At 58.7% G+C, this 26677-nt stretch overlaps 1 protein-coding gene across 2 annotated transcripts in view; it reads left to right on the plus strand.

Annotated features, from left to right (window-relative positions):
• The window catches only part of TAFA5 (TAFA chemokine like family member 5), a 249377-nt gene extending 233335 nt beyond the window's left edge, over nucleotides 1-16042 (plus strand). For both annotated transcript variants that reach the window (XM_023631542.2, XM_023631543.2), the window contains exon 4: nucleotides 14055-16042. In XM_023631542.2, coding sequence (XP_023487310.1) covers nucleotides 14055-14063 — 9 coding nt within the window. In that variant the 3' untranslated portion in view covers nucleotides 14064-16042. The remainder of the gene's footprint in view (nucleotides 1-14054) is intronic.
• Nucleotides 16043-26677: the final 10635 nt, after the last annotated feature.

The raw sequence follows: 26677 nt of genomic DNA on the forward strand, positions 1-26677 counted from the left end.
CTCAGAGAGTGGACTGGCTCACGTGTGTCACCTGTCCGCATGACAGGTCTGGAGGCCAGGAGTCCGAAGTCAAGGCGTGAGCAGGGCTGTGCTCCCTCTGAAGGCTCCAGGGGAGGGTCCCTCCTCGTCTCGTCCAGCTCTGGTGCCTCACCTGCTCCTTGGCTTGTAGTCACACCTCTCTGATCTCCGCCTCCATCGTCACGTGGTCTCCTCTGTATGTCTTCTCTGCGTGTCTGTGTCCAAATGTCCCTCTCCTTGTAAGGACACCAGTCATAATGGATCAAGACTCACCTACTCCAGTGTGGCCTCATCTGAACTTGATCGCATCTGCAAAAACCCTATTTCCAAACCAGGTCACATTCACAGGTACAGGCAGTGTTAGGACATCAACATGTCGTTTTGGAGAACACAGTCGAACCCACATGGGAACTGGGTAGAAAACAGTGCAGTCTCTGCCTCCTGGAGCTCACACGGTAGCGAGGACCTAGTTCCCGCACAGCCACAGCGCTGTGAGCGGACCCCAAGGGGAGCTGGCTGCTCATGGGGCGTCCAAGGAGGTGACATCTTTGATATGATGTATGTACAGGGAGCTCCTCTCCCCTGAAAGACAAGAACCCTGCCTGGATTCCTTTTGCCCCCCTGATCAGCAAGGTGCTTGTGTGTAGAAGATCAATAAGCGTTTGATGGATGAACGAATGATTCCCTGGGCACACGTGTCAGCCAACATCACCGCCTTCCTCCAGTCTTGGAAAACTTCTCACTGTGGCTTTGTGTCCCCAGGCAGTGTCTTGCTTGAATGACCACACTCAATTTTGATGAGTTTAGGTGATTTTACTTGCTAATTATTCTGAATCGTAGAGTTGGCATTGGCCGTAGGGGGACGTCTGAATTGTACGTGCCAAGTGCGCTTCCTTCTCCGAGGCAGAATCGTCCTCGAACTTCCCCGCTGGTACGGGCAGCGGCATTGGGTCTGGCTCAGTTCCCACACTCGCCTCCTAGGTTCCTTGGCCCCTGGGAAGGGGCTGGCCCTGCAGCCCAGGGTGGCGCCATGCGACCTTAAACCCTAAGGCTCTTGGATCGGGTCGGGAGACAGAGGGGAGCCCCATGCCCTGTGTTTCAGGCCCCACTCCTTGGCGGGGAGAGGTTGTGGCTTTCCTGTTTTAGGGTGGGGTCCACCTATTTCAGTTCCCGCTGGCCGACCCAGGGGCCGAGTCGCCTCCCACACAGGAGAGGTTGGCAGAGTCCAGTGAGTGCAGCCAGGCGGGTGCCGGGAGCAGGGCGGCCTGGCGGCGTCTGGACCTGGGGGCATCCCCGAGCGAGGAGGAGCTGGTCCAGGGACCAGAGTGGGCCTGAGTCCCGGCTGTGGTCCAGGGCCCCCCGCCCTGGCTTCCCTCAGCCCTGGGCCTTGGGCAGACACGCTCCGGACACAGTCGCTCTGCAGGGGCGCCCTCCTTGTCAGAGGGCGGCAGCTTCACTCTCTGCTCTCCAGACAACGTGAGTCTGAGTGTCTATGAAGCACTTTACAGACATACAGCTTCTACTCCATTCCCTGGAGCAGGAAGCGGGTTCTGGCTCGTCTCAGGACGATCAGCAAGGGGCTCTGTGGCTGGAGTCTGGGACTGCAGACCCTGCTCTTTGATGGAGTGGCTTGTCACCAGGAGAGCGCCTTTGTGATGTCCAGTGGCCTGTGTGGTCATTCATCCTGACCACGAGGACACAGGCCATCCATGGATGTGCATTGTGTGTTTCGGATGGATACACCTGTGTGCTGGCGCTGGCAGAAATAACCTGAGCTCCCAGAATTAACTCCATTTTCCATCTCAGCAAAGGATGGTTGGTTTGGGGCAACAGTGGTGCCTGTGTTCAGATGCCCCTGTGCTGGGTGATTATGGGATTTCTGTGGATTGTGGTCCCCAGAGCGTGTTCTCGGCAGGAAGCCCCATCTGGGGGGAGCCCCAGGAGGCGCCAGGCAAGGGCCCAGCAATGGCATCAATATGGCCCATCTGCCCACAGGCCCTGGCATTGTGTCAGAGGCGCCCCTTCCTCACTGTGCCCTGGGGAGGCGAGGTCCAGGGAGGACCCCCTCAGTTACCTCTCCGCTCACCAAAGGGAGGAGTGTGCGTTGGGGGACCAGAGCCCATGCCCGGGAGCTGGAGCTACCTGGCGCCTGGGATGGGCCACTCGTTCCCACCTTGAAACTGCCCCTGGAGCTGCCCTCACCCACCCTGGATTTGGAAAGAGGAGGTGTGAGCGGCTTGCACACAGGGCGGCCGGGGGGCAGGCAGGAGCCCCCTTTTGTTGCAGGCTCCTCACCTCCTGCTGTAGGGACCCTAACATGTCAGTCCTTCTCTTTTTCCACATTGGAGACACCTGCGTGCTGCTGGCTCTGTGTCAGATCTGCTCCAACGGTTTATAAACACGAACTCGGGAGACAGGCACATGTTTACACGTGGGGAAACCGAGGCACACGATGGCAAAGTAACCTGAGATGTCCAGATCATAAGAGACAGAGCAGCGTTGGGACCCAGGATATGAGTTCTAACCTGATGCTAAGAGACCTGGGGAAAAGGATGGTCTAGCCTTGGCCCAGGGCCCCTGGGGTGGCAGTGTGGTCCGGCCTTATTCCAGGGCAGGAGCAGGAGGGGCCGCAGCGCCTGTCATCAGGGGACTGGGAAGGCCACCTGCTCCCTAGGTCCACGCCCCTGGGTTCCGAGAAGGCCGTCCTCACAGCACGGCCCATGAACATGGTGCCACCCTGCCCGGCCCCCAGGCCACCCCAGGCCAATTAGCAGCCTGACGGGTATTGGAGCCCCGACTCCTCTCTAGGCCATAGGCAGGGACCGCACTTCTGTCAGGACCCACCCCAGCACCCTGCAGAGTGGGCTTCACGGGGCTGGAGCCTGGGAAGCTGAGTCTCGGGCCGGAAGGACAGACGGGCGGGGAGTGGCCTGATGAGCAGACACCACCAGGGACACATCACAGGTGTCACTCGACCACACCTTGCCTGGCCAGACGCCGCTGTGCTGCACAGATGTTGGAACAGAGGGGGCCACGGGACGGGGGGCTTCCAGAGAAGCCCACCTGCAGGGTTGCCAGGCAGAGCAAGCCTTAGGCTACGTCTTAACGAGTAATTAAGACACAGCAGTGCGCTGCGGCCATCCAGCCGGTCTTGTGCCTTTGGTTTGGGAAGATGGTAGGGTTCGGGGTTCCTTGTGTGTGAACTGGCTGTGTAATGTCAGGAATAGTCCCAGAAAAGAGATCATGCAGGTGGCTGGACGTGGATGGTGTGTGGAGCCTTCCAGAAGCTTCTTCCCTGGGCATGTTTTTGTCTTTTCCATGGTAACAGCTTTGATCGCCCCAAGTCTGGCAGTTTCCGCATTTCTGCTGTTTATTAGGACCTTTGTTCTGGGCTTTCAGTCCGGAGCAGTGCTCCTCGCTAGAGAAACTCATCCTGACCCTAATGTCGGATGGAAACTTTTAACAAGGAAGAGGAATCGGCCCTTGCTGGGCTCACAGAGGCTGGGAGGTTTCTTTTGTGTTTCAAATGATGCTTTATAGCGTCAAGTGCTGGGAAAATCCTGGTCCTCACCACTGAGAACACTGGCTTGCCTCAGTCGGGGAGTGACCCCCTGACAGCCATGCTGGGCGTGTCCACAGCTCCCTCCTCTCAGGTAAGCTAGACGCAGCATTGTGTGCCAGCGCTCTCCTGCCTGTCTGAAAGGATGCATGGGCTGAGCCAACAGTGACCTCAGGTGACAGGGGCGGTGCTGACCACTCTTCTGTTGGTTGGTTGTGTGACCAACTTGCAGGACGAGGTGACAATGGGGCCAGCTCTGACCAGCTCGGGGCCTGGGTCCAGGAGTAACAGTCGCAGAGCCCAGAGGATGCAGCCCCATGGCTCGGGGTTTCAGGCAGCCGAGCGTGGAGCTCAAGCTGCTCGGTGCAGCTGCTGCTCCAAGCCCTAGGAGCACAGCAAGCGCTCACACCGAGGCTGCGACCCCAGGATGCTCCTGGTCTCAGCAGGTTTCCTGGCCAGAGCACTGAGGTACGGCCTGGTGCAGCTTCCAGAAAGCCCCACAGAGAAGAGAATGGAGCTCCCCAGTGACAAACGCGAGTGCACTGGGGCACAGCTGTCACCTGGGACCGTCCACTTTGCCCCCCTGGGCCTCCGTCCCCATCGGCATAGTGGGTTCTAAAACCACATGGTCAAACGGGGTCACAGTGATGCCACACCGAGCAGTGGTCTGTAGGCTTGGAGGGCAGAGGGGTGCTGCCCGGTTACGTGAGCGACTACGTGGTGCTGTGTGGAGAGATGACCCATGGCCCTGAGGGAGCCCACGGGGATTTCGGGAGACCCCCAGTGCTGTGACGGGTCTGGCCCTAAGAAAGGTGTGAGCCGAGTGAGCAGGTGCCTGCCTGGGAGGTCAGCACCAGGGGCCAGGACCAGGGTGGGTGCAGAACCCTCAAAGGAGCTGGGGCCCAGGATGAGCTTTTCGATCAAGCTCAGCTCGCGGGCAGCGTCTCAGAGGTGCTGGTGGGACTCTCCTGGGGCAGGTGGGTGTTGAGGAGAATCCTCCTGGAGCCGATGGGGCAGGGAAACCACCAACAGGTGAGCCTTCACTAGGCAGCTGGAGGAAGTGACCGGAAGAATGCCACATGCTGACCCAGGGGCCGTGTCCTGGGCCCTCAGGTGCACAGATGAGTGGGGGAACCCCAGGGTGGACATCCTCTTAGAGGGCTATTGGCAAGGGACTCGTGGCTCAGCCCAGCTTGAAGCCAAATGGCCCTCATGGTCCCGCCAAGCCCAGAGGTCATAGGTCACTAACTCAGGTTGCCCCTGAGCAGGTGGGAGCTCCAAAGGTGAGGTGCCAGCTCGGGTCTGACTCACTTCTGGGTTGTCGTTGCTGGAGCTCAGCCGTGGGGTCCCCAAGTGAGGGGCAGCACGTGAGGTTCCGAGATGGGCCTCGACCATGAGATTCCCGAGCTGGAAACAGTTCTCATGTCTCCGGGGCAGAAGGCTCCGCTGGTTTCTGCCAAAGCCGGTGTGGCCTGTCCCTCTGGGCCCCACTGGATCCTGTAGCCATTGTTGTAACTGCCTTTCTGGGCTGCAAACTGGACTTCCAGGGCTCACTTCCCATCACAAGGCCTGGGGACAAGCTGGCAGCCACTGTCCAGATGTTGGATGGGTCATTGTCCTGTCCGAGCGCAGCCTGTGTGACGTCAGGCTGCCCATCTGCTCCTGGTGGTCAGGCGGATGCTGGGGAAGCTGAGCCCAGCTCTGACATCAGAGGCCTCAGAGACTGTCTGAGCCCAAGCCTGGCTGGTCCCTCTCCACGGGCTCCGGGTCCCCTGCCCTCCCACACTCAGCCTGAGCCTCTAGGCGGGAGGAGGGAGAAATGCCAGACACAGAAGGAAGGGAGCTGGGCCCGTCTCTGTGGCTGTCCAGACACACTGGGCTGAGGGCTCCTCTCGCAGTCTGGGGTGGCTCTTTGGAGGGGAGGCCTGGCCTGAGCAGACAGACGCCTGGGGACACTCCAGCTCCGTGCTTGTTGTCCGTCTTTCTCCGTCCATCCAGGGGCAGGAAGCACATGGCCGGGGTGTGTGGAGAAAAATGGGCAGCTGAGGACTAGGGATCCTACTGGGACAGGATGGAAACCACAACTGGGCTTGGCTGGTGAGAAACCAGTTGATGCTGGTGGGTCCCCTGATGTCGGCAAAAACAGACAGACATGTGGGGACGCAGGAGAGGCTTTAGGATACAAACTGTTGAGGGCGGGGACCGAGACAGCCTATGACACTTGGAGTCTCAGAGGCTTAGAGCCTGGAGAGCAGGTCAGGGCCACCCCCAAGTCCTTGTCCCTAGCACCCTTGGGCTTCCCCCTGCACCCAGGGCCAACAGTGATCACAGCACCCTTGGCTCTGAGCCTATAAAGGGCCTCAGAATCCTTCTTAATGCCACAGCCACAACAGGCTGGAGAGGTTGGCCTGTTGGCTATCCCGGATCTTCATCCAGTCGCCCCATCTTACAGAGGACGTGAGGCTGAGTTTCAGAGGAGACCAGGCTTCACACGGTGCCACCTGGATGGCTGTGCAGGCCTGCGTTCCAGAGGGCCCCGTGCTTGGTTTCAGGCTCTGCTGTGGTGGTTCTGAAATGGTCCCTGCGTTTTCGTTCCACTCTGAGCCCCATAATTTACATCTCAGCCTCCAGCAGACCCTTCAGAGATGCTGAGCATGGGCCAGACCAGGCCGGGGTCCAGAACTGGCGTCGTCCTGGGGGTCTCAGGAGGCTCTGAGATGCCTCCAGGGGGCTGCACGTAGAGGTGGGTGAAGGTTGCATCCCTCTGTGTCCGACTCGGATGGAAAATGCAAGACGTGCCCTGGGAGAGCCCTGAGACTCGGCGTGTTCATGCACATCCGGGAGAGTGAAGCCTCGCTGGGCAAGTCAGATGCAGCCTCGCCCTCTGGAAGGGAGCTGGCCCTCGCTGTCCCCAGGCTCTCTGCGATGAAGACACCCTCCTGGGACACTCTCTCCAGGAGCCGCCTCCTTCTGCAACCCCCATGCACACATAGACCTTTGGGATGATCCCCCCTGGTCCCCAGGCCCTGCTGGTACGGGGAGGCAGCACGTGCTGGGAGCAGGGCTGGCGTGATTCATCGTGGTGCAGACCCATGGGCCTGTCACAGCGTCCGTGCCAGACGTGGGGGCTGTCCCCTCTGTCTGGGGAGTAATTTAGTTTCACTACAGGTTTTCTGAATTCCTGGATTATTCAGAGCCTGATTGGTAATTGAAATATCTGTGAGCTTTGGGAAGTGCCAGAGGCCAGCGGCAGCGTTATCTGAAATCCATGGTTAACCAGTGAGTGTCAGAGACTTCCAGGAGGAAGCAGTCCCCAGCTCATGGCTGGCATGACATCATGTCAACCACAGTTGGCAGAGATCGGGACTGGCCAGACTCCCGGAGGCAGCTGGGTGCTGCAGGATTCGCTGGGAAGGCCTGGTTCCCCAGACCACTGCCCGCCCTCGATCCCAGGCAGTGCCCAGGCCACGCTGCCCACTTCTGCAAATACCCTTGCATCTCTCGGTATCAGCTAAGATACACACCCCACTTCTCTTGGCTCTCATGTCACCCCTGCTGGCTGGGCGTCCCCTGCCATTGTCCCTGGGATCCAACCCATCCAGTAGCTGCTCTGCCCCAGTGACCTCCGGGCACTCCGTTCTGGGCCCCAGGAGCTGTGCGAATGCCCCGCTCTCATCTGTGCCTGGGGCTACGCCTGAACGTCAGGGGAGAACAAGTCTGTGAAGCCCCCAGAATTGTTGGCTGCTGTCGCTGGCTGCCTGCCGGATCCCAGCATGGAGTGTCATCCTCTCCTTCTCCTAGAGGCAAGCGTACGGGATTCCTATTTTGTCATCCAGGGTGGGGTGCCTCAAGGTCATGTAGCAGCCTGGATGGAGTCTCGGGCCCTCCAGCTTGCTCGTCCACAGGGAGGAGCAGACTCCCTGGAGTTGGGTGACTCTGATGTCAAGGCCAGCACAGTGGGCCTGTGCACACGGGACCTGGAAAGGGGCAACTGGGACGAAATGTGTACACGGGCCTCCCTGCCCTGTGGGGCGGCCCCAGCACCTGGCTATCATCCTCAAGGCCAAGACTTTCCAGCTTTGGGTCACCCCCACGGTGACCCTGCCCAGGGACGTGCCCACTTTCCAGACAGGGAGACCGAGTCCCAGGTCCTGTCCTCGCAGTGCTGGATTGGATTCCAGGCTGAGGCCATCCTGCTCTCCACCGAGGCCCACTCTGCTGAGCCTGCCCCAGGGGTCCTGAGTGCCGGCCGAGCACATGGGCTCTGTGCATAGGGGAGCCTGGAGCAATTCCTGCAGGACGTGCCCTCCATCTCCCTCCCAGAGCTCAAACCTTTCCCAGGGCAGAGAAGGTGCAGGAAGGTTCTGGAAGGGCTGCTAGTGAAGCAGACGCAGCCTCCAGGCATAGGGAATTCTGAAGTAACAAGAACACCGCTACTGGGACAGCGTTTTCTCTTAGTTGTCCCAAGTGAGCCCCCTCGGCCACGCGCTGCCCACTTGGGATCAAAAGAGATGGAGGAAGAATCCAGCTGGGCCAGGGAAGTTCCGGCACGCAGCCAGTCAGCTGTTTGGTCTCGTCAAGGCTGGGCGCTGGTTTCCACTGAGGGCTGGGGGAAGTGGCCGCCTGGACCCCAGGGCCGCAGCCGCCTGCCCCAGCTATGGGTGACAGACTCACCAGCCCCATCTTGGCCATCTTACAGCCCCAGGAGGGGAGAGTCAGGGCTTCTGTTTCACAGACAAGCAATCAGATCCGAGAGGAGAGTGAGGTCTCTCGGGTCACACTCCCAGGGGAGGTGGGCAGAGCTCACACCACGGCCAGGCTGCCCTCTGAAGCCCGCTGCACTACCCTTCTGCCACATAGGGTCTCCCGTCGGCCCACCCCTGCGTGCATGTCCGTGCGCTGAGCGAGGCTCCCGGTGCACACTCCTGTGGTTCTGCTCTGCTCAAGAGGGCGGCCGGAGGGGCTGTTTTCTGAAATGCAAGGAACAAATAAACTGCTCCTGGTATCGGGTCACTAGCCGAGGACCCAGGTGACATGGGGACTGATGCGGCAGCCTTGGGAAGGTTGCTGAAGCCACGTTGTCAGGCTGCATGGAGCTCCCGCGGGACATGAGCGCTGGGCACGAGGTGGTCAAACAGCCCACACAAACCCTCCGGCCACACTGCCGTCCTGTGGGGGCCGCACCCTCTGGGGTTGTGGTGAGGGCCATGGGGACCCTGAGCCAAGCAGGAGATGAATTGGGACGGGGACTCCTGACGCAAGGTCTCCACCCCGTGTCCTGGAGAGTGACCATCCCCCACAAGTTTTGGAAACGAGAGATTCCGGTGTCCCTGGGAAGAGCGGGTCCTCCTCCAGCTCCCAAGAACCATCTGGGCATTTCTGGGGATCTGCTGGCTCACGGCTGCTGGAAGGTCTACGTTGAAGTTGGCCGTGGCCCCCGCCGGGTGGATTGCATGGTTGCATGGTAATCAGCAGCTGATAAGGGAGTCAAGAACTGTGAAGATCTAATCCAGTCTGAGGCCTTCTGGGTGGGACCGAAGTGTACTGGGGGCCCAGGCCTGCGTCAGGACACCCCACCCCTCTCTGCATGGGGCTGGGGTCCTTCTCTCCCCCAGGGGTCCCCAGGGCCCTGGATGGGAGATGGAATCGATACCTGTTCTGGTCCCAGTACATTCCAGATGAACCTAGAGCCAAATGTTAGAAGTGTTAAAAATTACAGCTGTAAGAAATTACAACGTGCATAGCAGTGTGCATTGCTTTAAGCCCCAGTGCGAATCCACATGAGAAATGATCACTGCTTACTCCATGAAAGTGAAAACTTTAGTATACCTGGTATAATATAAACAAAAGCAGAAGATGGAGAAGCTGGAAGATAAGCCTGCAGTGAGTGTGCTGAGGGCATGCTCCTCGGCGTACCTGGAGGCACAGGTGCACACATTCCCGCTCAGGTGGAAGAACAGACAACCAGATGCACTGGCACAGACAGGAGCCACTTACGAATGGCCGGAAGACACACCTGGAAAACTGCTCTCGTTCTCTAGTCGTTGAAAAGAGCAAAGATGGAGCCACAACAAAACACTGTGTTTCTCCTGTCAAATTAACGAAGTTTTGAAATCGCTTTAGTCCAACCGGCTGACTGTGAGGACAGCACCTGCTGGGGTGCAGAAGGCAATTAGACCGCAGTGGGTCCATGTGAGTCCGTTCGAGGAGCCCTGGGGCTCTCATGAACTCGTCTGTGCTCCAGGAGTTTCTTGTCACCACAGAGAGCTCTGCTGGCGTGCTCCTGCGGCAGTTCATGCCGGACCCCAGCGCTTGTTGATACATATGCGCTGTTAAAAGTGGAAGGAGAGGGGCCGGCCTGGTGGTGTAGTGGTTAAGTTTGCACGCTCTGCTTTGGCAGCCCGGGATTCACAGGTTCAGATCCTCGGGGTGGACCTACACACTGCTCATCAAGCCACACTGTGGCAGCATCCCACATATAAAATAGAGGAAGATGGGCACAGATGTTAGCTCAGGTCCAATCTTCCTTAGCAAAAAGAGGAGGATTGGAGGTAGATGTTAGCTCAGGGCTAATCTTCCTCAAAAAAAATTATAATTAAAAAAAGATGAAAGGAGATACACTATGTTCCAAATGTTTACCTTTAGATATGGAAATGTGGGTGGATTTTTGTTGTCTTTTATCTTATACTCCTAAATTTCCCCTTTTATCTACGAATAAGAGTCTATGCAAGTTGCTAAGTAGAAAAGAGTAGAATCACCCTTTGGGGGCCAATGAGTGACTGTGCAGGACGGTGGGGGAGGGGAAGCTCCCACGAGGCGTGGGCAGCTCGGAGGCAGACCCGGGGCGAATGGCCTGCGGGGTCTGGGGAGGTGAGCTCTGCCGCCACTCCCAGCATCCTGGGTTGAGTGTGGAGTATGTGCTCAAGCTCGGGGAGGCTAGGGGTGGAGGGTGCAGACAGCCATGGGCGAAGATGAGGCGGCTGGTTGGATGCAAAGAAAGCCAAGAGCAGACGGGCCCCTGAAGTGGAGTGAATGTTGGCCTCCAAAACACTACGTCCACCTGGAACCTGTGAATGTCCCTTATCTGGAAACAGGGTCTTTCTTCCCAGATGTAACTAAGTGAAGGATCTCGAGATGAGATCATCCTGGGTCTGGCTGGGCCCTAAATCCAGTGACGAGAGGTAAGAGAGAGGAGAGGGAGGTTCCAGGCAGAGAGAGGAAGGCCGTGTGACAAGGGAGGCAGAGACTGGAGCGATGCAGCCACCGGCCAAGGAGCCCCAGGGAAGGCCTGCGGTTCCAGAAGCTGGGGGGAGGCGTGGAGTAGATTCTCCAGAAGGAGCCAACCCTGCCAACACCTTCATCTCGTTCTTCTGGGCTGTGCGAGGATAAACTAATGCTGTTTGCAGCCCCCCTTCTGTGGTCCTTTGTGACGACCGCCCCATGGGACTCTCATGGCATGGCTGGGTAGGGGTGCCTCACCTCCTTTCTGGGGGACCTGATGCGCACGTGTGTAGGTGTGGCCTACGGTCTGGACCCTGAGTGCCTAGGGGGCCCTGACTCACATTGTCCCTGTGGGGCCTGGCTTGGTGACCAGCCACCCCCACCGAGGAGCAAGGACACAGGGCGCCGGGTGGAGAGCAGTGCCCTGGAGGCTGTGGCCCCACCACACTGGAGAGTTGGATGAGCTCAGGGTGGGCTTCTCAGAGGAGGCGCCACAGCCAGACCAAGAGGCGGAGGTTTCAGAGGGAGGAGAGGGGTGGCAGGCAGCCCCCTCTTTAAGGGGAGGCTGAGCACAGGGGCTCTTGGAAGCTGGGAAGGGACATGGCCCAGCAGCAGGAGCATAGGGAGCCGAGAATCTCCTAAGCCGGGGAGGACGGTGTCGGCCCGGAGGGTGGAGGCCAGCGGGGCGGGAAAGGGGGGTGATCTTCAGCGTGGATCATGGGGTGGAGGGGGTGTGTTATTTTAAGACCTGCCTCATTGTTCCTTTCTACAAAGTGCAGAGACACAGTTGCTAAAGAACCATGACGCAGGAGCGGCCCCAGAACAGCCTTAGGGACCAGAGTGAATGTTGATGATTAAAACGATAGGTTTTCTTGCAAGCAGATGCCGCCAGATAGCAAGTGTACCTGGTTTAATTCTTAGGTTTCTGAAGCTCTCAGACACCCCCTGCCATCTTGTCTGTTCACATTCTCAAGGAACCGCCTTCGGAAAGATCCCGCACAGGCGGGCCCCGCGGGCTCCGTGTTGGGGCCCCCGGGGTCCCTGCCACGTGAGCCCCAGGGCGAGGTCACGCTGATGACCTGCCCAGGGCGGTCGATGACCTTCCTCCTCCTTTTCACGCCCTCCTGCGCTGTCCAGATGTGCGGTCCTGGAGGAGGCTGCGCTGGCCCCAGCCTGCTTCCTCAGGTCCGGTGGGAGGCAGTCCTGCCAAGAGGGTGGACAGCCGACCATCTGGAGCCTCGGTGCAGTCTGTCCCGTCCCTCCTCAGGCACAGGGCACTGATGGACCCCAGCCTGCCCTGAGCCTCCCTGGGCTCTGTGCCCACTGGGGACCCTTGGGTGACGTCCTTGGCTCCCGTTCTGGCTCTGCTCCACCTGCTGGGTGGGCCTGGGCCACAGCCCCTAATTCCAGGTAATCTGCCCCCACTGGTGTGTTCAAGGCCCCTGCTGTGCTCCGGGCTCAGCAGAGAGCTCAGGATGAGAGGGTGTGGTCCAGCGGGGGCCTCAGGGAGACCTGGGGTTCTCAAAGGCTGCTCTTGGAACTCTGTGCCTGCCATGTTCCAGGGGCCACCAGCCTCGGGGAGGGGAGGCCAAGCCGTGTCCCCATCCAGTAGGGCAGCTCTTCTTCCTGGCTCCAGGCGTCTGAGAGCTGCAGGTGGAGAGCAGCGTCCCTGCAGGGGAGTTGGACACACCCAGTAGGGCCTTGCTGGGAGCTGGGGGTGAGAAGTGCAGCCAGCCTCCCCTGGGAGGGACCTCATGTGACGTGACGGCAGCTCGCTGGATCCAGCAGGTGCCCAAACTCTCCTGAGCCAGCCACTGGAGGACTGGAGGAAGGAAGACCAGGGAAGGGCTGAACAATCTCGCACAGTGCAGGGCCCCCCAGACAGCTGGCTGCAGGACAGCTGCTGGACCAACGAGCAGGGCAGGACAGCTGCTGGACCAACGAGCAGGGCAGGGCAGCGCCAGGTGGTGCCATGAGGGTGGGCTCATCCTCAGAGGGGACCTGGGGTGAAATCTGGGATCCAGGGAGAGGGTCTCGTGAGCGAGGACAGCAGCACACAGCCTGGTACGGCCGAGGAATTGAGAGAAGGCCGAGCAGCCACAGTGCTGGGTGCGGTCAGCGTGGGGGGCAGGGGCCTGGGACGTGGGTGGGGTCCAATGGGAGTGTGGTGGGAGCCACAGGCAGGTGGGACAGGGCAGGGGCACTCAGGCAGAATGGGATGGAGATGGGGACCACCCGGGAGCTGGGAGCAGCGGCTGCAGGGAGAGGCACAAGGTGAGGAGACTGAGCTGGGACTTCTGGGGGCCTCCGGGCCACCCACCAAGGACAGGCCCCCCAGCCCATCTGTGTCGCTCCAAGGCTGTGCTGTGTCCGGTTTCTGCTGCATGTGTGTGGGAAGCCCCCATGATGCCCCCCTCTACCGGCACAGCTGGCCCAAGCAGAGAGACTGCGCGGAGTGGGGCAGCCCCTGAGCCCCTGACCTGGGCCCCCCAGCATCCCTGCCTCGGACTGGGGCCGCCCTGAGGGATGAGGGAGCTGCGGCCCAGCAGGGATATGGACAGAGGCCGCTGGACATGAGGTCCCACAGGGTGAGGCTGTGGTCTGTGGGAACCACATCTTGGCGTTTCTGTCTCTGTCAGTTTAAAGGTGATATTTGGCCCGTCATTTCTCACTCCATGACCATGAGCTGGCCCGCTCTGTGGTGTTTCCTGGGATGCTGGGTGCGGGTGCTGGAGGCCTCAGCAAAGGAGGACGTGTACGCCCCCCCTGCTCTGCAGCCTCCCAGGGGTGCCGTGGGTGTTCGACACACACACTTCCATCACTCCTCTCTGTGCAATTATACGGCACTTGCTGTATGTGAAGAAACATTTGGGAACAGGAGGGTGGGACCCAGACCCAAGCCCCTGGCCAGTCCAGGGGACACTTGGCTCGTACCCACGGCTGCCACTGTTTGGGGTGTGTGCCCTTCGGTCACGCCCAAGAGGGTTCCCACCCAGGACACAGAGGGAGGGCAGGTGTTTCCAGGAGCCAGCCTCGGTGGCAGGCATAGACCTCCCTCCGCCATTCAAGCCTGAAATCTAGGTTTTTGTCCTCGAAAGGGTCTGCTGGCCTGAATCGGGGGAGGGATGAGAAGCAGCACCCATGAAGCGCACTGTCCCCCAGGCCAGCCTTGTGGGTGTTTCCTGGGTACGTCCCATTTCAGACGGGACCCTTTGTGTCTACAGAGGCTGACCGCTCTCTTCTCTTTGCTCCTCAGGTCTCCTGACAAACGCAGCCCCAGAGGGGCCCCGGGAGTGGCCTTGGCTCCATATAGAGTCCACCCCTCGGCCACAGTCCTCTGTCCGCCGCGGACGCCCCCCATTCTCCGCCATCCGCCCACCCTCCGTCTCTCCGTAGCCCGTCCAGGACGCCCGCTTCCTCGGCATCCTGAGCTGAGCCTGTCGGCCGCACCGAGGAGCCCGGCCTGGGACCCGGTGGGGGCTGTGCTGGGCGTCGGGGAGCCTGGCCCCTCCGCAGTGGAGGAGGAGGAGGAGGAAGACGGCGCTGGCCCAGGGGAGGACTGACTCTCGGGCGCAGAAGTGGCCTCTCCTTGTGCCCCAGACTGTCCGAATCGCTTTTATTTTCTTATCCTTTCAGTATACTCGATAGACCAAAGAGCAAAATCTATTTTAACGCGGACTCGCCCTCACCGTCAGAGTCCTGGGTTCGACTGGGGGACACAGGGGCAGAGACATGCCGGAGGCCCCGGTGGGGCGGCCCCGGCAGAGGCCTCCGACCCACGAACACTGCGGTGCCCCCTGAGAGGGGCCGAGCTGGCCGGAGGACCCCGAGGCAGCCCTGTGGGACGCGGCGGCGATGTCCCCATGCAGAGCCCGCGAGCGTGCCACCCCCCGGACACGGCCGGCCGCGCAGTCCCCGCTCCTCTGTACTTAGATGGACTTGATCGTACTAAACTCACTTTCTGTTTTAACCCGTTAGACAGGCCTCTCTCCAGCTCCATTTCCGATAGTGGGGTAATCCAGTATCCGCCAAGAGCATGTTGGGTCTCGACTGCTGTCTCATCCAATTCACCATTTAGCTCCAGAAAGCAAATTAAAGGAAACGAAAGTAACACTTGTTTGAAAGAGATCATTAAATGTATTTTGCAAAGCCTAAAGTTATATATTTAACAGTTTTTATATGTTGTATATTTGTAGAAAATCCTATTTAACAATTAATGTGTAGCCCCGGCCGTCCGGAGAGGTGGTGGAGCCCCGTGTCCCTGAGGGCTCTGGGTGGGCCGGGAGCCGGGGGCGGGGCAGGACTCTGGGGGCAGTGAGCTGGCGTCACCATGTGGTGGCCGGGCCAGAAGCCCGTTTCTCGTCGCTGGTTTGGGTCTGCGGGTCCCTCCCCTGGCCTCTGCCTCCATCCACACTGAGTGTACAATACTCTGATCTCGCCTCTTCCTTCCGGTGGGTTGTCCCCCTCCCGTTCCCGCTCGCACATCCATCGATCTTGAGGGCAGTGGGCAGTGGATCTCTTCTCCCCAGGCGATGTCCCGCTCGTTCTGTCTTCCTGTGGGAAGGTCGAGACCATAGGGATGGACGGCGGTGCCCAGAGACGGCAGGAACCCCATCGTCCCACATCCCTCTTGCAACCCGGGGTTGCCGGCCGGCCGACAAATAAGGGACAGTTATGTTTTCCTTCCTCTGGCCAGATTCCTCCATTTTTCCTGAGTTTCCAGTGAAGTATACTACCTAAGAGTCCAATTAACCAGAGTATTACGCTAGTTCTATGCTACTAAAAAAGGAAAAAGGAAAAAAAAATAATAACTATATAGAAGTTGTTCCAGCAACCCATAGACTAAAGATAGGAGAGAAAATCCATTTATTTAAGACCGATTCCAATGTCCATGAGTATTTAATTTACCTTTCAGCCACCCCAAATTTAGAGGTATGTGGATCCTAGAGAGAACGAATCAGCTGCGGCTTTGGGTTTTCCTCATGGAGGAGACGGGCCACCCAGGGTGCTGTCCGAGCGGCCAGCCCGGGCTCCAAGGCCGGGGCGCTGTGCTCCGGGAGGCCCTGGGAGGGTCGCCCCGCCTGGCACACCTCTGCCCTGCCCTGCCAGCGAGTGTCGACACCTTCCAGGGCAGAGACAGCGAGATTTAATATGTTACAGCATTTTTTTTCTTGTTTTACAGTATTCAATTTTGTGTTGATTCAGCTAAATTATGAAAATAAAGAAAAACTCCTTTGATAAGCATGGCTTTTGTTCGCTGGCCGTGGTGTCCTGGGAGGGGCTGCAGCAGGCGTGGCTGGCGGGGACGGCAGGTGGGAGGGACCTCAGCGCACACGTGGTGACAGGGACATCCTTCCTGGGTGCTGGGCCTGCCCTGATGCTGCGCAGTGCGAGAGCCCTCTAGCTTCTCCTGCACCACAAGGATGCTCCCGGAAGCCCAGCCCGGGCCAGTGGACAGTACCCGGCCTGTAACCACTCAGGGGCCTCCCTCACCCTGTACGTGAATACCCACGCCCCAGCAGAGGCAAGTCCTGGTCCCCACTCTGGTCAATGTGGGGCCACTGGAGACACAAAACATGCCTCATTCTAAATCATTTCTCCCCTGGAACCAAATGCTCCCCTGCTGGGCCAGTGGGAAGGCTGATGGCCACGTGCATTTGCCTCTGCCCAGGCCCTGCCCACACCCCAGGGCACAGAGGAGCCGAACCTGCTCAGGGGCTCCCAAAGGAGACCCACATCTGGAGGAGTCCCCTCTTGAGACAAACCTGCTCAGATCTCCAGAGGGTGGTCTCTGGCATTCAGACCATTTCTGTTGCCCAGAGTTGACCACCGAAGTCAGCACCCAGATGGAGAGAGGTCACACCTGTCCATTTCCAGCTGCTCTTTATGAAATATGAACCCTGGGAGCTGTGGCCCAGTGGCTGGGCTGTCCCAAGCCCGTGCTTGATTTTAAGGAGAATTCATTGGCTTTTGGAGCAGTTGGACTGGATAGATGAGACCCCCACTCTCTGGCACAGAGCCAGGCTTGTCCTAGGAGAGAGGAGTGGGCAGCACCCAGGCCCAGCAGCTGCCACAGGGACCCCCAGGTGGGCCCTTTCCCTCCCAGGTGGGCCCAGGTGCCTGTGCCGTTCAGGGTCCTCCCTCGGGGCTCCCTGGGTGAGCAGGTTTAGGGTTCAGCCATCCAGAGCACAAACAGGCCAGGACAGGGGCCCACTTGTTCCTTCTCCCTCTGTGCATGCTGAGAAAGGACACGCTGGAAGAGGCAGAGGTGTTAGTAGGGAGAAGGAAAAGGAGCTCACCCCCAGAGCCACCTGCACCGTCTCTGGGGGACCCATCCTCTTCTGGGCATATCGGAGGGTAAAACACTAAGCATGAAGATAGAGAAAAGATAAAGAGCATCATGACCACAGGGGCTGGTAGGAAGAATGATGGACTCCAACCAGAGCCGGAGGTGTGTGGGTCAGGATGGGGTGGTTCATGCTGGGTAACAAACAGCCCCACCTCCCAGAGGCTGAACTTATGTAGACACGATGTGCACCTGGCTGGGACGAGTCTGCAGGAGGCCTTCCCCATCTCAGAGATGAGGGGAGACACCTGGAGAAGAGCACCCCAGCTGTGAGGCTTCACATGGAGGTAGCACCCGTCTCCTCTGCTCCCTGGCTGGCTCTGCCCTTTGCTGACTTGGGCTGTCTAGCCTCGGGTTTCTCTCCCGCCCAACGGGACAGGCATTGTTGCTGCCCCGTTTAAGGCTGGGGCAAGAGTCCTTGATAGGCTTGAACCCCCAAAGCGTGAAGAGCTGTGTGTGGTCCACCTTCCTGCTGTGGGGGATGGTCCCGCATGGCCTGCATGGGCAGGTGCTCCTCCCACAGGCTCTGTCCAGGCCATGCTGTGAGCTGAGGCTGAGAGATCCGTGGACACGGCCCCAGTGAGGGGGCCAGGGCAGGCGGCGGCCACGTTCCCTCTGGACATGGCCTTGGCCTGGGTGGAGGCCACCCTGCCATGTAGCCGGAGGGTGAGTCTCGGCATTGATTTTGTTTCAGCTGCGTGGTGTAGCGAACACTTCCCCTCTGTGCCTCGACTTCCCCATTGGCAGAATAGAGAGAATTGTGTCGATCTCACGAGGTTGTTCTGAAGATGGAAGAGATGCAGCACGGGACGTGCCCGGCTCAAGGACGTTCTCAGGGAACCACAGGCAAGCTTCCCTCGCACCAACATTACGCCCTGTGGGCAATTCTGTGCATCAGTGCCCACCAGGCAGCACTGTCCCATGTCACACGATGCTGTCTGTGGCCACCTGTCTGGGTCTGAGTCCTCACTCTGCCTCTTACAAAGTGTAGACATGAGCCGGGGCTGTAGGATATGGGATCCTGCGTGTGGGGCAGAGCTCCGGGTCCAGAGCTGGCTCTGCAGTCTGTTCCTTTGTCGTGTCATTACGGCCATCAGGCCTGCGGCCAGTTCCAGGGCCGGCCAGTCCAGGCCTTGAGCAAGCTCAGCCTCCCAGGGGTGGGAGGTGTGTACATGGTGTGTGTAGTATAGTGTGTACAAGTGTGTGGACACGTGCACACATGTTTGTGGGTGCTCATTTCACCGTTACCCTCACATGCGGAGCACTTTCTAAGTCAGGGGTCCAGGAGGAGCCCCACACGATTCCTGACCTCAAGGCACTCTGAGGTCAAGGAGCATCCAGAGGGGGCTGGGACGGGCCGACCCTGGCGCCACCACATCAAACCCTGGCTGTCCCGGCGGAGGTTGCCAGCCTGCCAGCCACCTCGCCTCTGCTGGGTCCTCTCCTGCCGGGTGTCCCAGCCCCATGATACTGCATCACCTTGGCATTCGGGAGGTGACCACTTTGCCGTCCCTGTCCTGAGCTGACCGGCTCCCCAAGAAGCTGGTGCCCCCTTGTGGAATGCAGGACCTGGAGGAAGGATCCTGGGGATTCCGGGGTCTCAGCTCAGCAGGCAGAGGGGGGGCCTCTGCAGGTCACTCCCAAGACTCAACTGCAGGTCAGCATGTCCTGCCAGTCTGAGCTGATGGTGGGCACTGTGCCCCCAGCAGGACCAATGACCAGGGCCCTGTGTCGCTCTCGAGAGGACCCACTTGGGGACCGAGAAAGATCCTATGGCCACTGCCCTGCTCCCGTGGGCCTGGGTCAGCCCAGCCCAGGAGAGGCAATGTTGGGGTGCAGGAGGGACCACTGGCTGCTTCAGCAGAGAGGCCAGAGCGGATGAGCACAGGTCGGGGGGAGGGGTCAGAGAGAAGGGCCCTGGGGCCCATGCTGGCCAGGATGGAGGCATAGGGCTGGGACGGGCTGCTCAGCACAGGATCCAGGACCTCAGGGTGGCTGGGGACAGCAGCCTGCCCTCCCCATACCCTCGTGTCCTGAAGTCCCCATTTCAAGTTTCTGTCTGGCCAGCAGTCCCCCATTTGTCCACCCAGTACCCCTCATCCCCTCAACCTGTCTTGCTGGTCACCTCCCACTAAAATGAAAGTTCACAAGAGCAACCGTTCTCGGGGTGTCGCTCTCCCCTGGCCCCCAGGGGGTGCCTGCCACATGGAGACAGGGGACGTGCTTAGGACTGTTCCCAGACCAAGCATCTTCTGCGTGCCGGTCCTTTGCTGATGATGCTGTATTTGCTGGTGGTGTCTCCACGCTGCCCTGGGATCCTGGGGAGCACCAGGCGGGTTTAGTGCTCAGAGCCCGTGATCTGTTTCCAGAGGCCCCTGAGTCCTCCTGTCTCCCCCAGGCTCAGATGCAGGGTCTGAGCCACCATGAGCCTGCCACCTGTCTACACTAATGCTCTGGCCATGGTCCCCAGCGTTGCACAGGGTGACACCCCTATGGAGCATCACTCTGCTCGGCTGGGGTGGCTGGTGTCCCTTCTGAAGCCCGGTGGCCTTGTGGCCATGAGGGCCGTGTGCATGCCCCTTTCCTGGCTGGCTCGTCCAGGTTCCTAGTCCCGTGTGTCCTCCCGATTCAGCTGTTTCTGTCTTTAGAGGACTCGCTGCATCTTTAACATCTTCCATTTCTTCCTTTTGTGCCAGAGTCATGGAATTCCTCTAAAATAACAGCCACATTTATTTTCTGCTTCTATGAATGTTGCCTCATTTGTTCCTCCTGCCAGTGCTGCAGGGAGGAAATTAGTCCTTCCAGGGTGGGTGGGTGGGGGGCCGGCGGGCCCTTGCGGCTGGGGCGGCACCCAGCATATCTGACCATGATGGCCCCCATCTTCCTAGGCGGCCAAGACTTTAGTCCAGAGAAGAAGGAGCTGGAAAATCTCTCCTCTAGGCCAGCGGCACCACCGGGGCAGAGCATAAAGGTGGAGAACAAAGTCCAGTGGAGGGTGGGGCGTGGTCCCTGGCTGCATAGGTGTGCCCATGTCGCTATGCGCCGGGGCTCCGCGGACAGCGAGCGTTAGAGAAAAAGTATGCTGAGGCTGTGAGAGCTGTAAGAAGACCTCATCCAGGACGACGGCAATGGAGTCAAGACCATCAGGACAGGGAGAGAGATGGGGCCCCCCTCCGAGCCCCCAGAGACAGGGGCCTTACAGCCAACGGCAGAGTGGACAGGAGATCCAACTGAGATATCGGGACCCTGACCACACAAGGCTCCTGCTGAAGGTCAAGGGCCCGGACACTGGAGGTCAGTGATGAGGAACTGATCAGATATCCAGGGTTGGGGTTCTCTAACCTGTCAGCGGGAGCCTTGCCGAGAGTGGACTTGGCAAAGGCCTACGTGGAAGCCCAAGGTCAGGCCCAGCCGAGCAGAGGTCTCAGAGGGGCTGGACTACTATTTGGCCAAGGGGAGCGTTTCTGTCGTGAACTTTCTCTAAAGGTTGAAACGATGCCTTCCACATCAATCTCCACAAAGGCCCGTCTCGTCTGAGCCCGGCCTTGCTTCTGGGAATGCAAAAGGAGAAGGAAAACCCCTCGTTTCCAGAGAGAGGACGCGTCTGAGCCCATGGTCACGGCTGGGGTTTGGACGCTCCTTTGGGGAGAGCAGAGGAGGAGGGTCGTCCTTGGAAGCCCCCTGCAGGGTGACAGTCCCATAATGCCCGGATTCTCGCAAGGCCAGCTCTCAGCCGGAGGTTGGCCGCAAAGCCCAGAGCCCACAGCAGAGCCATTCCCTTCCTGTCCAGAGAGGACAGGTGTACCCAGCCCATGAGCAACGAGACTGCGGCCCAGCGGGGCCCAGCAAGCACCAGGCCTTCCATCCCAGGGAGGATGGGACCCAGGTGCCCCTCCATCTCTGCTTGGGCCACACTGCCAGCAATTCCCGGGACCCATCCCAAGGGACAAGGCCTCTCCAAGCTGGGCAGATGGGATGGCCTGGGTTCCCTTCCAAGACATTTGGACGAGCCCTGGAGTCAGATGCGGCGTCCTGGCCCCAGGTGTCTGCACAGTCTTGTCCCAGAAAAGCAGCATTGTGTGAACTCAGCTAACAAGCTCTGGGCACACAGCCGGCTGGGAGACACTCTAATTGGCTGGGAGAAGGATGGGGCGCATCAGAGCCGAAATCCCAGGGTCACCTGTGACTGTTGCTGATGATGGGCACTGATGGGAGCCTCAGTTTCCATCTCTGCAGCTTCCTTTCTGCCGCCCTGGTTGGAGGAAGGAGGGCAGGTGTCACGAGCAGTGACAGGGCACCTGAGTCTTCTAGAACAGATGCCGTCTTCCTGGAGCAGCTTAGATCTGGCTGTGCGTGGAGGTAGGATGCTGACGTCCTTCCAGGAATTGTCCTGCATCCCTCTGGGGCGGCCCCAGCTCATCCCCCTCCCTGAGCGTGTATGGACCTCCACGTGAACCTCCCGCTCGACTCAGGGGCGGAGAGCAGATTCCGCAGCACGGGCTCCCGGGGCAAAAGCAGATCCCGGCAGAAGGAGGATTAAAATGCACGGCCGCCAGCTTGATGCAATCTCGATCTGCCCAGTTTTTCAAGGGCTCTTGTCAGTTCCCATCCCGTGCTCACCATCATTAACGGAAAATATGACAGATTCGCTAATGAAATCAATTTGATCAAGTTATCAATTTAATCCCTAAAAACGTAACCCAATTTTGTCCTCTTGGAGGCTGCCCGGGCTCCGGGGCTAAATGTCATCAGTCACCGTGAGAGAATGGGCCTTCTGACTTTCAAATAATTAAAGTTACTTTTCTGCTCTGGGTTCATAACCTTCCTCCTAATTACTGCGAGCTCCCCTAAATCCTCCGGGGTTGAGCCGAGGCGGAGGCAGCCCCCTGATTGGGGAAACAGCATAACGGAGGGCCTGGGATGGCAGCCCCGGGGCAGCGAGGGCGGTTCCCAGGTCAGGACTCAACCCCCGCCCCCCACTCTCAGTACTGCTTCCTCCTCTTACACAGCAACTCCTCTTCATGAGAAGAAAAGAAAGGTTAGCAAGGAGGAGTGGAGACAAATTCCACCCATCCTGCCAGCAGAGACCCCCACAGCTCTTTGGGTGGATCCTTTTGGACTTTTCTGGGAAGGAAGTCGAGGAATTCTAAACCAGTTGCTTATATCCAGAAAAGTCTGCACTTGCTCGGACCCACAGGTACTTCGGCTCTGAGATTTCATATTCCGCATTCACAGTCAAAGGCTTATGGGCAGCAATCAGGCCTCGGGGTGGCCCAGCCTCTCTCTGCAGCCCCCCGGGTCCAGCCCTCAGCCCTGGTGGCCGCCCACCCCACAGGAGCGGGGCACCCAGAGGCCTCGGGGCACGAGCGCAGGGAAGCTGGGGCAGGTGGGCTCTGCCCCCGGGCGGCTGAGGTTTACTCTGGGGCAGAGGCGGTGAGGATTCCCAGAGATCTTCCGTCCAAGCTCTCCAAGGGGGACAGGGCCTCTTGTCTGTTTCTGCTCAGCTTTGTTTGCAAACAGGCCCCCAGGAGGCCCCTCTGGAGGGTGGGTGTCGGGCTGTGGCTGCTCCCAGCTCCAGGGACAGCCTGCTCTGTGAAAGCCCCCAGTGCCAAGGCTCCAGACAGAGCGACGCCGCACAGGCTCGGCCACTGGCTGGGACGGCAAAGCGCGACCCCGCTTGCAGGGTTACGTTAGAGGAGGTTTTTTTCCAAATTAGCCTTAAAAGGGTTGTTTGGTCTCTGTGTGTGTCTGTGTGTCTGGGTTTCTGGGTGTCTGTGTGTCTGTGCATGTGTGCAAGTGTCTGGGTGTCTGTGTGTCTGTCTGTGTGTCTGTGCAAGTGTCCCGGTATCTGTGTGTCTGTGTGAGTGTCTGTCCATGTGTGTGAGTGTCCAGGTGTCTGTGTGTCTGTCTGTGTGTCTGTGCAAGTGTCCGGGAATCTGTGGGTCTGTGTGAGTGTCTGTGCATGTGTGCGAATGTACGGGTGTCTGTGGGTCTGTGTGAGTGTCTCTGCATGTGTGCGAGTATACAGGTATCTGTGTGTCTGTGTGAGTGTCTGTGCATGTGTGCGAGTGTACGGGTGTCTGTGGGCCTGTGTGTCTGTGCAAGTGTCTGTGCATGTGTGCAAATGTCTGGGCATCTGAGTGTCTGTCTGTGTGTCTGCGTGAGCGTCCAGGTGTCTGTGTGCGGTCCCGGCTCTGTCCACAGGAGTGGGGCCATGGGCCCAGACACCGAGGCAGGGCCCGTCCTAGGGGAGTGGCACCCCCTCGGGCTCAGGGACACAAGCGTACTGCTGGCCTGGCCCAGTCCTGGGGTGTGTGGCAGACACAAACCCAGCGTCCCTCTGCAGGGACACACCCTCCACTCGACCGCATGGGACCCTCCTGTAACATCCCCCAAACGAGTCCCACGGCCCGGAAGGCACAGAGGGGACAACAGGAGCTGATTCACAGAAGCGGCCACGGCAGAAACAGCCGGAGCACAGGCAGCAGCAGCATCCGAGGTGGACTTCCAAGAAATTATTGCTTTTTAAGAAAGGAAAAGGAAATGTGAGAAAGGGGAAGACACCCTGAGGAGCAGCTGCCCAGAAGGAATCCCCTGCGAAGGCCATTGCTCCTCCTCCAGGGGCCATCCCTGCTCCTGGCCGGGCAGGCTGCTCGCTGGGCCCCGCTGACAGGCCTGCTCGCCTTCTGGCTTTATTGCAGCTGCAGCACAGGTAGACGTGCCCTCCTTGTCAACGTCCTGTCGTTCCCCCATGATGGGAATCTCTCCTTCACCCACTCATGCATCCGTCCATTACGTGCCCCCTGAGCGTCTGATGTGCGCTGGGCACTGGAGGGGACGCTGAGGGACAGCAGTGACCAGAATGAATAGAAGGCCTGTGCTCACTGGGCTCATGTCCTAATGCAGCGTGGCTAGGAGGCCAGCAAGACAGACAACCCACAGATAGACAAGCAAACACATCTCCATGGGGGGAACCAGGCGGGACGGGATGGGGAGTGTGGGGAGCCTGCTGTTGGACACATGTGGTCGGGGGGCCTCTGTGGCCAGTGATACCTTGAAAGACAGGAGGTATTTGAAGGCATATCAAGGAGGGGCATTTCTGGAGGAAGCAGCAGTAGGTGCAAAGGCCCTGAGGCAGGGCTGGGGCTGAGCCTGCTGCAACAGGATGCCTTATGGTACTGAACACAGTGACACTGTGGGCAACAGTCGTGTGTGCCACTGTGTCCTGTCCCACGGGGTCTGACTCCCCTGGGTCTGCAGCTGAGGGAGTTCTGTCTGCCTACTTGGTGCCCTGGGTTTGTCCTGCATCCTCAGGGCCAGGGGGAACATTGCAATAAACCAGCAAAGCAGTTGAGGACAGAGATAAGGCTGAAAAGTGCTCTCTTATGTGGCAGTCCTTTTTCATCTGCTCATAAACGTCTGAGCAATCTTTTCTGGAGGATAAAATCGCCATCTCTGGTGTCTGCTGACCTCAGGGTTGTTTCAGCAGAGTCATTGGAGCTGCTTTATAGACACATAAACCCCGACCTGTGGCCTCCCAGGGCCGCCTGGAGCCCCAGGTGCATCAGTGCCTCTGCTCGCCCCGTCTCCAGATGTGATCTCCAGCAGAGAAACTGGTCCCTGCGTCTGACTTGTGGTTGCCCGCTGGCCCGACCGGGCTGCTGGAGGATAGGATGCACGTGTCTCCCAGGACTCGGGCCTCTGGGGATGGGGCAGCCCGGGTACCAGGCTTGTGCCCAGGACACAGAATAACAGCAGAAGGGGCTCTGGGGGCGTCAGGGGCCCCGGCCCCACCTCGGCTCTACTGAAGAATCCGTGGGCCCCTCGGCCCGGCTGTGACTTCAGTGTCCTCACCATCCCTCTGGGCTCCTGTTCCCATCATCCCTCCTTCCAGGGAAAGATCAAAGCGTCCGTCTCCCTTGTCCTCACACCTCTGAGGATACTGTCCACCCTCCTGGGCACAGACTGACCCACGGGAGCAGGGACTTGCCCAGAACCAGGGCCCAGGGGCCGGGCTGGACCCCTGCTGTTCTCATCTTGGCTCAGACCCCTGAGGATGCTCCCTAGGGGTTTTCCCCTCATTCCTCCTCGTTGTTGGGATGACATTATGCCACCACAGAAGGAAGAGGGATAGAAGAAAATATGCTCTTCAGGAAGGAACAAGGAGCGCTGGCAGTTGCGTTCACTGGTGACAAAAGAAAGGCAACGCTGGGCAATTCTTCCCAAGATAACAATGATACAATCTGGACCAAATCTTCAAAACAACCATCTCAAGGCGCTGGAGAGAATAAAGGCTGGAGGAAGTTGAGAAGAGTTTACTTTGGAAAGGATGCTGCTGCTCTGTCAGGCAAGAAGGCACTTTTGTGGCTTTCTTACCTCAGCTGCTCCCAAAACCCCAGCTGTGACGAGAGGGGACACAGCCGTGCCAGCTCAAGGCAGCAGGTGGCAGAGCTCAGAGCAGCAGGGCAGTGGGGGAGCAAGCAGAACTGTAAACAAGGGCGCTCAGACGGGTCAGAGCTGAAATCTGAGTTTAAACTTTGCCAAGACCCCTGGCTGACCGCCAATGGCACAGGACCGTGGGCGACCTGGAGGAGAGAGGCAGAAACTGGAGAGGAAGTGCTTCTGACGATATGTCTGGTCACCTGCTGCGTAATGACGTTTTGATCAACAAGAGACGGCGTACACGATGGTGCTCCCATAAGGTTAGCACCACAGAGCCTAAGTGTAGTGGGCTGCACTGTCTAGGTTTGTGTGAGTGCATCTATGGTGATGTAACATCGACGAAATCTCCTGAGGACGCATATCTCAGAATGTATCCCATCATTAAACGATGTGCTACTGCACCAGAATTTGGTGCCTTTGACCAAATCCACCTGCAGGGGCCAGGCAGCTGAGAGAGGAGGCTGTTCTGGCTCGCGGGGTCCGAGGAAGACCTAGGGTGGCCAGGAGAACTGAAGATTAACAGGTAGTCTCAGAAGCGAGAGACCTGGAGAGTGGGTGAGCCCCCAAATCTGAGTATAAACCCTGTCCCGTCACTCAGCGAGCGGGGAACAGTGACCCTCACAGGTGTGGGAAGCACACACAGGCTCAGGATAAAAAGCAAGCACCACAGGAGCCAAGGAAAAAACCCAAAACCGAAACCCAACAACCTAAGCAGAAACATCAGCTGCTACACACACACGTCAGGGAAGATGTATTTCACAGTTTGAATGCAGACAGGATAATTGCCTGCTATGACAAAAACCAAGAACCCCCAGAAAAAGAGCAGACATTTCAGAGTGTGCACAACGTACGACTTACAATGTTGAACTCTCCACCCAAATTTACCAGGCACTCGAAGGAGCAGGAATGTGAGATGTGCACTCAGGAAAAAATTCAGGCACAGAAACCCACTCTGAGCCAGCCCTGTGGTGGATTTCACAGAGACTTCCAAGTAGCTCCTAAAAATAATTGAGGGAAAATGTGATTTTAATGAGTGAATAATTTCAGCAGAGAAATGAAAACTATAAGAACATAGAGGGGTGGTTCTAGAC

Source organism: Equus caballus, chromosome 28 (assembly GCF_041296265.1).
Source record: "Equus caballus isolate H_3958 breed thoroughbred chromosome 28, TB-T2T, whole genome shotgun sequence".
Lineage (NCBI taxonomy): Eukaryota > Metazoa > Chordata > Mammalia > Perissodactyla > Equidae > Equus > Equus caballus.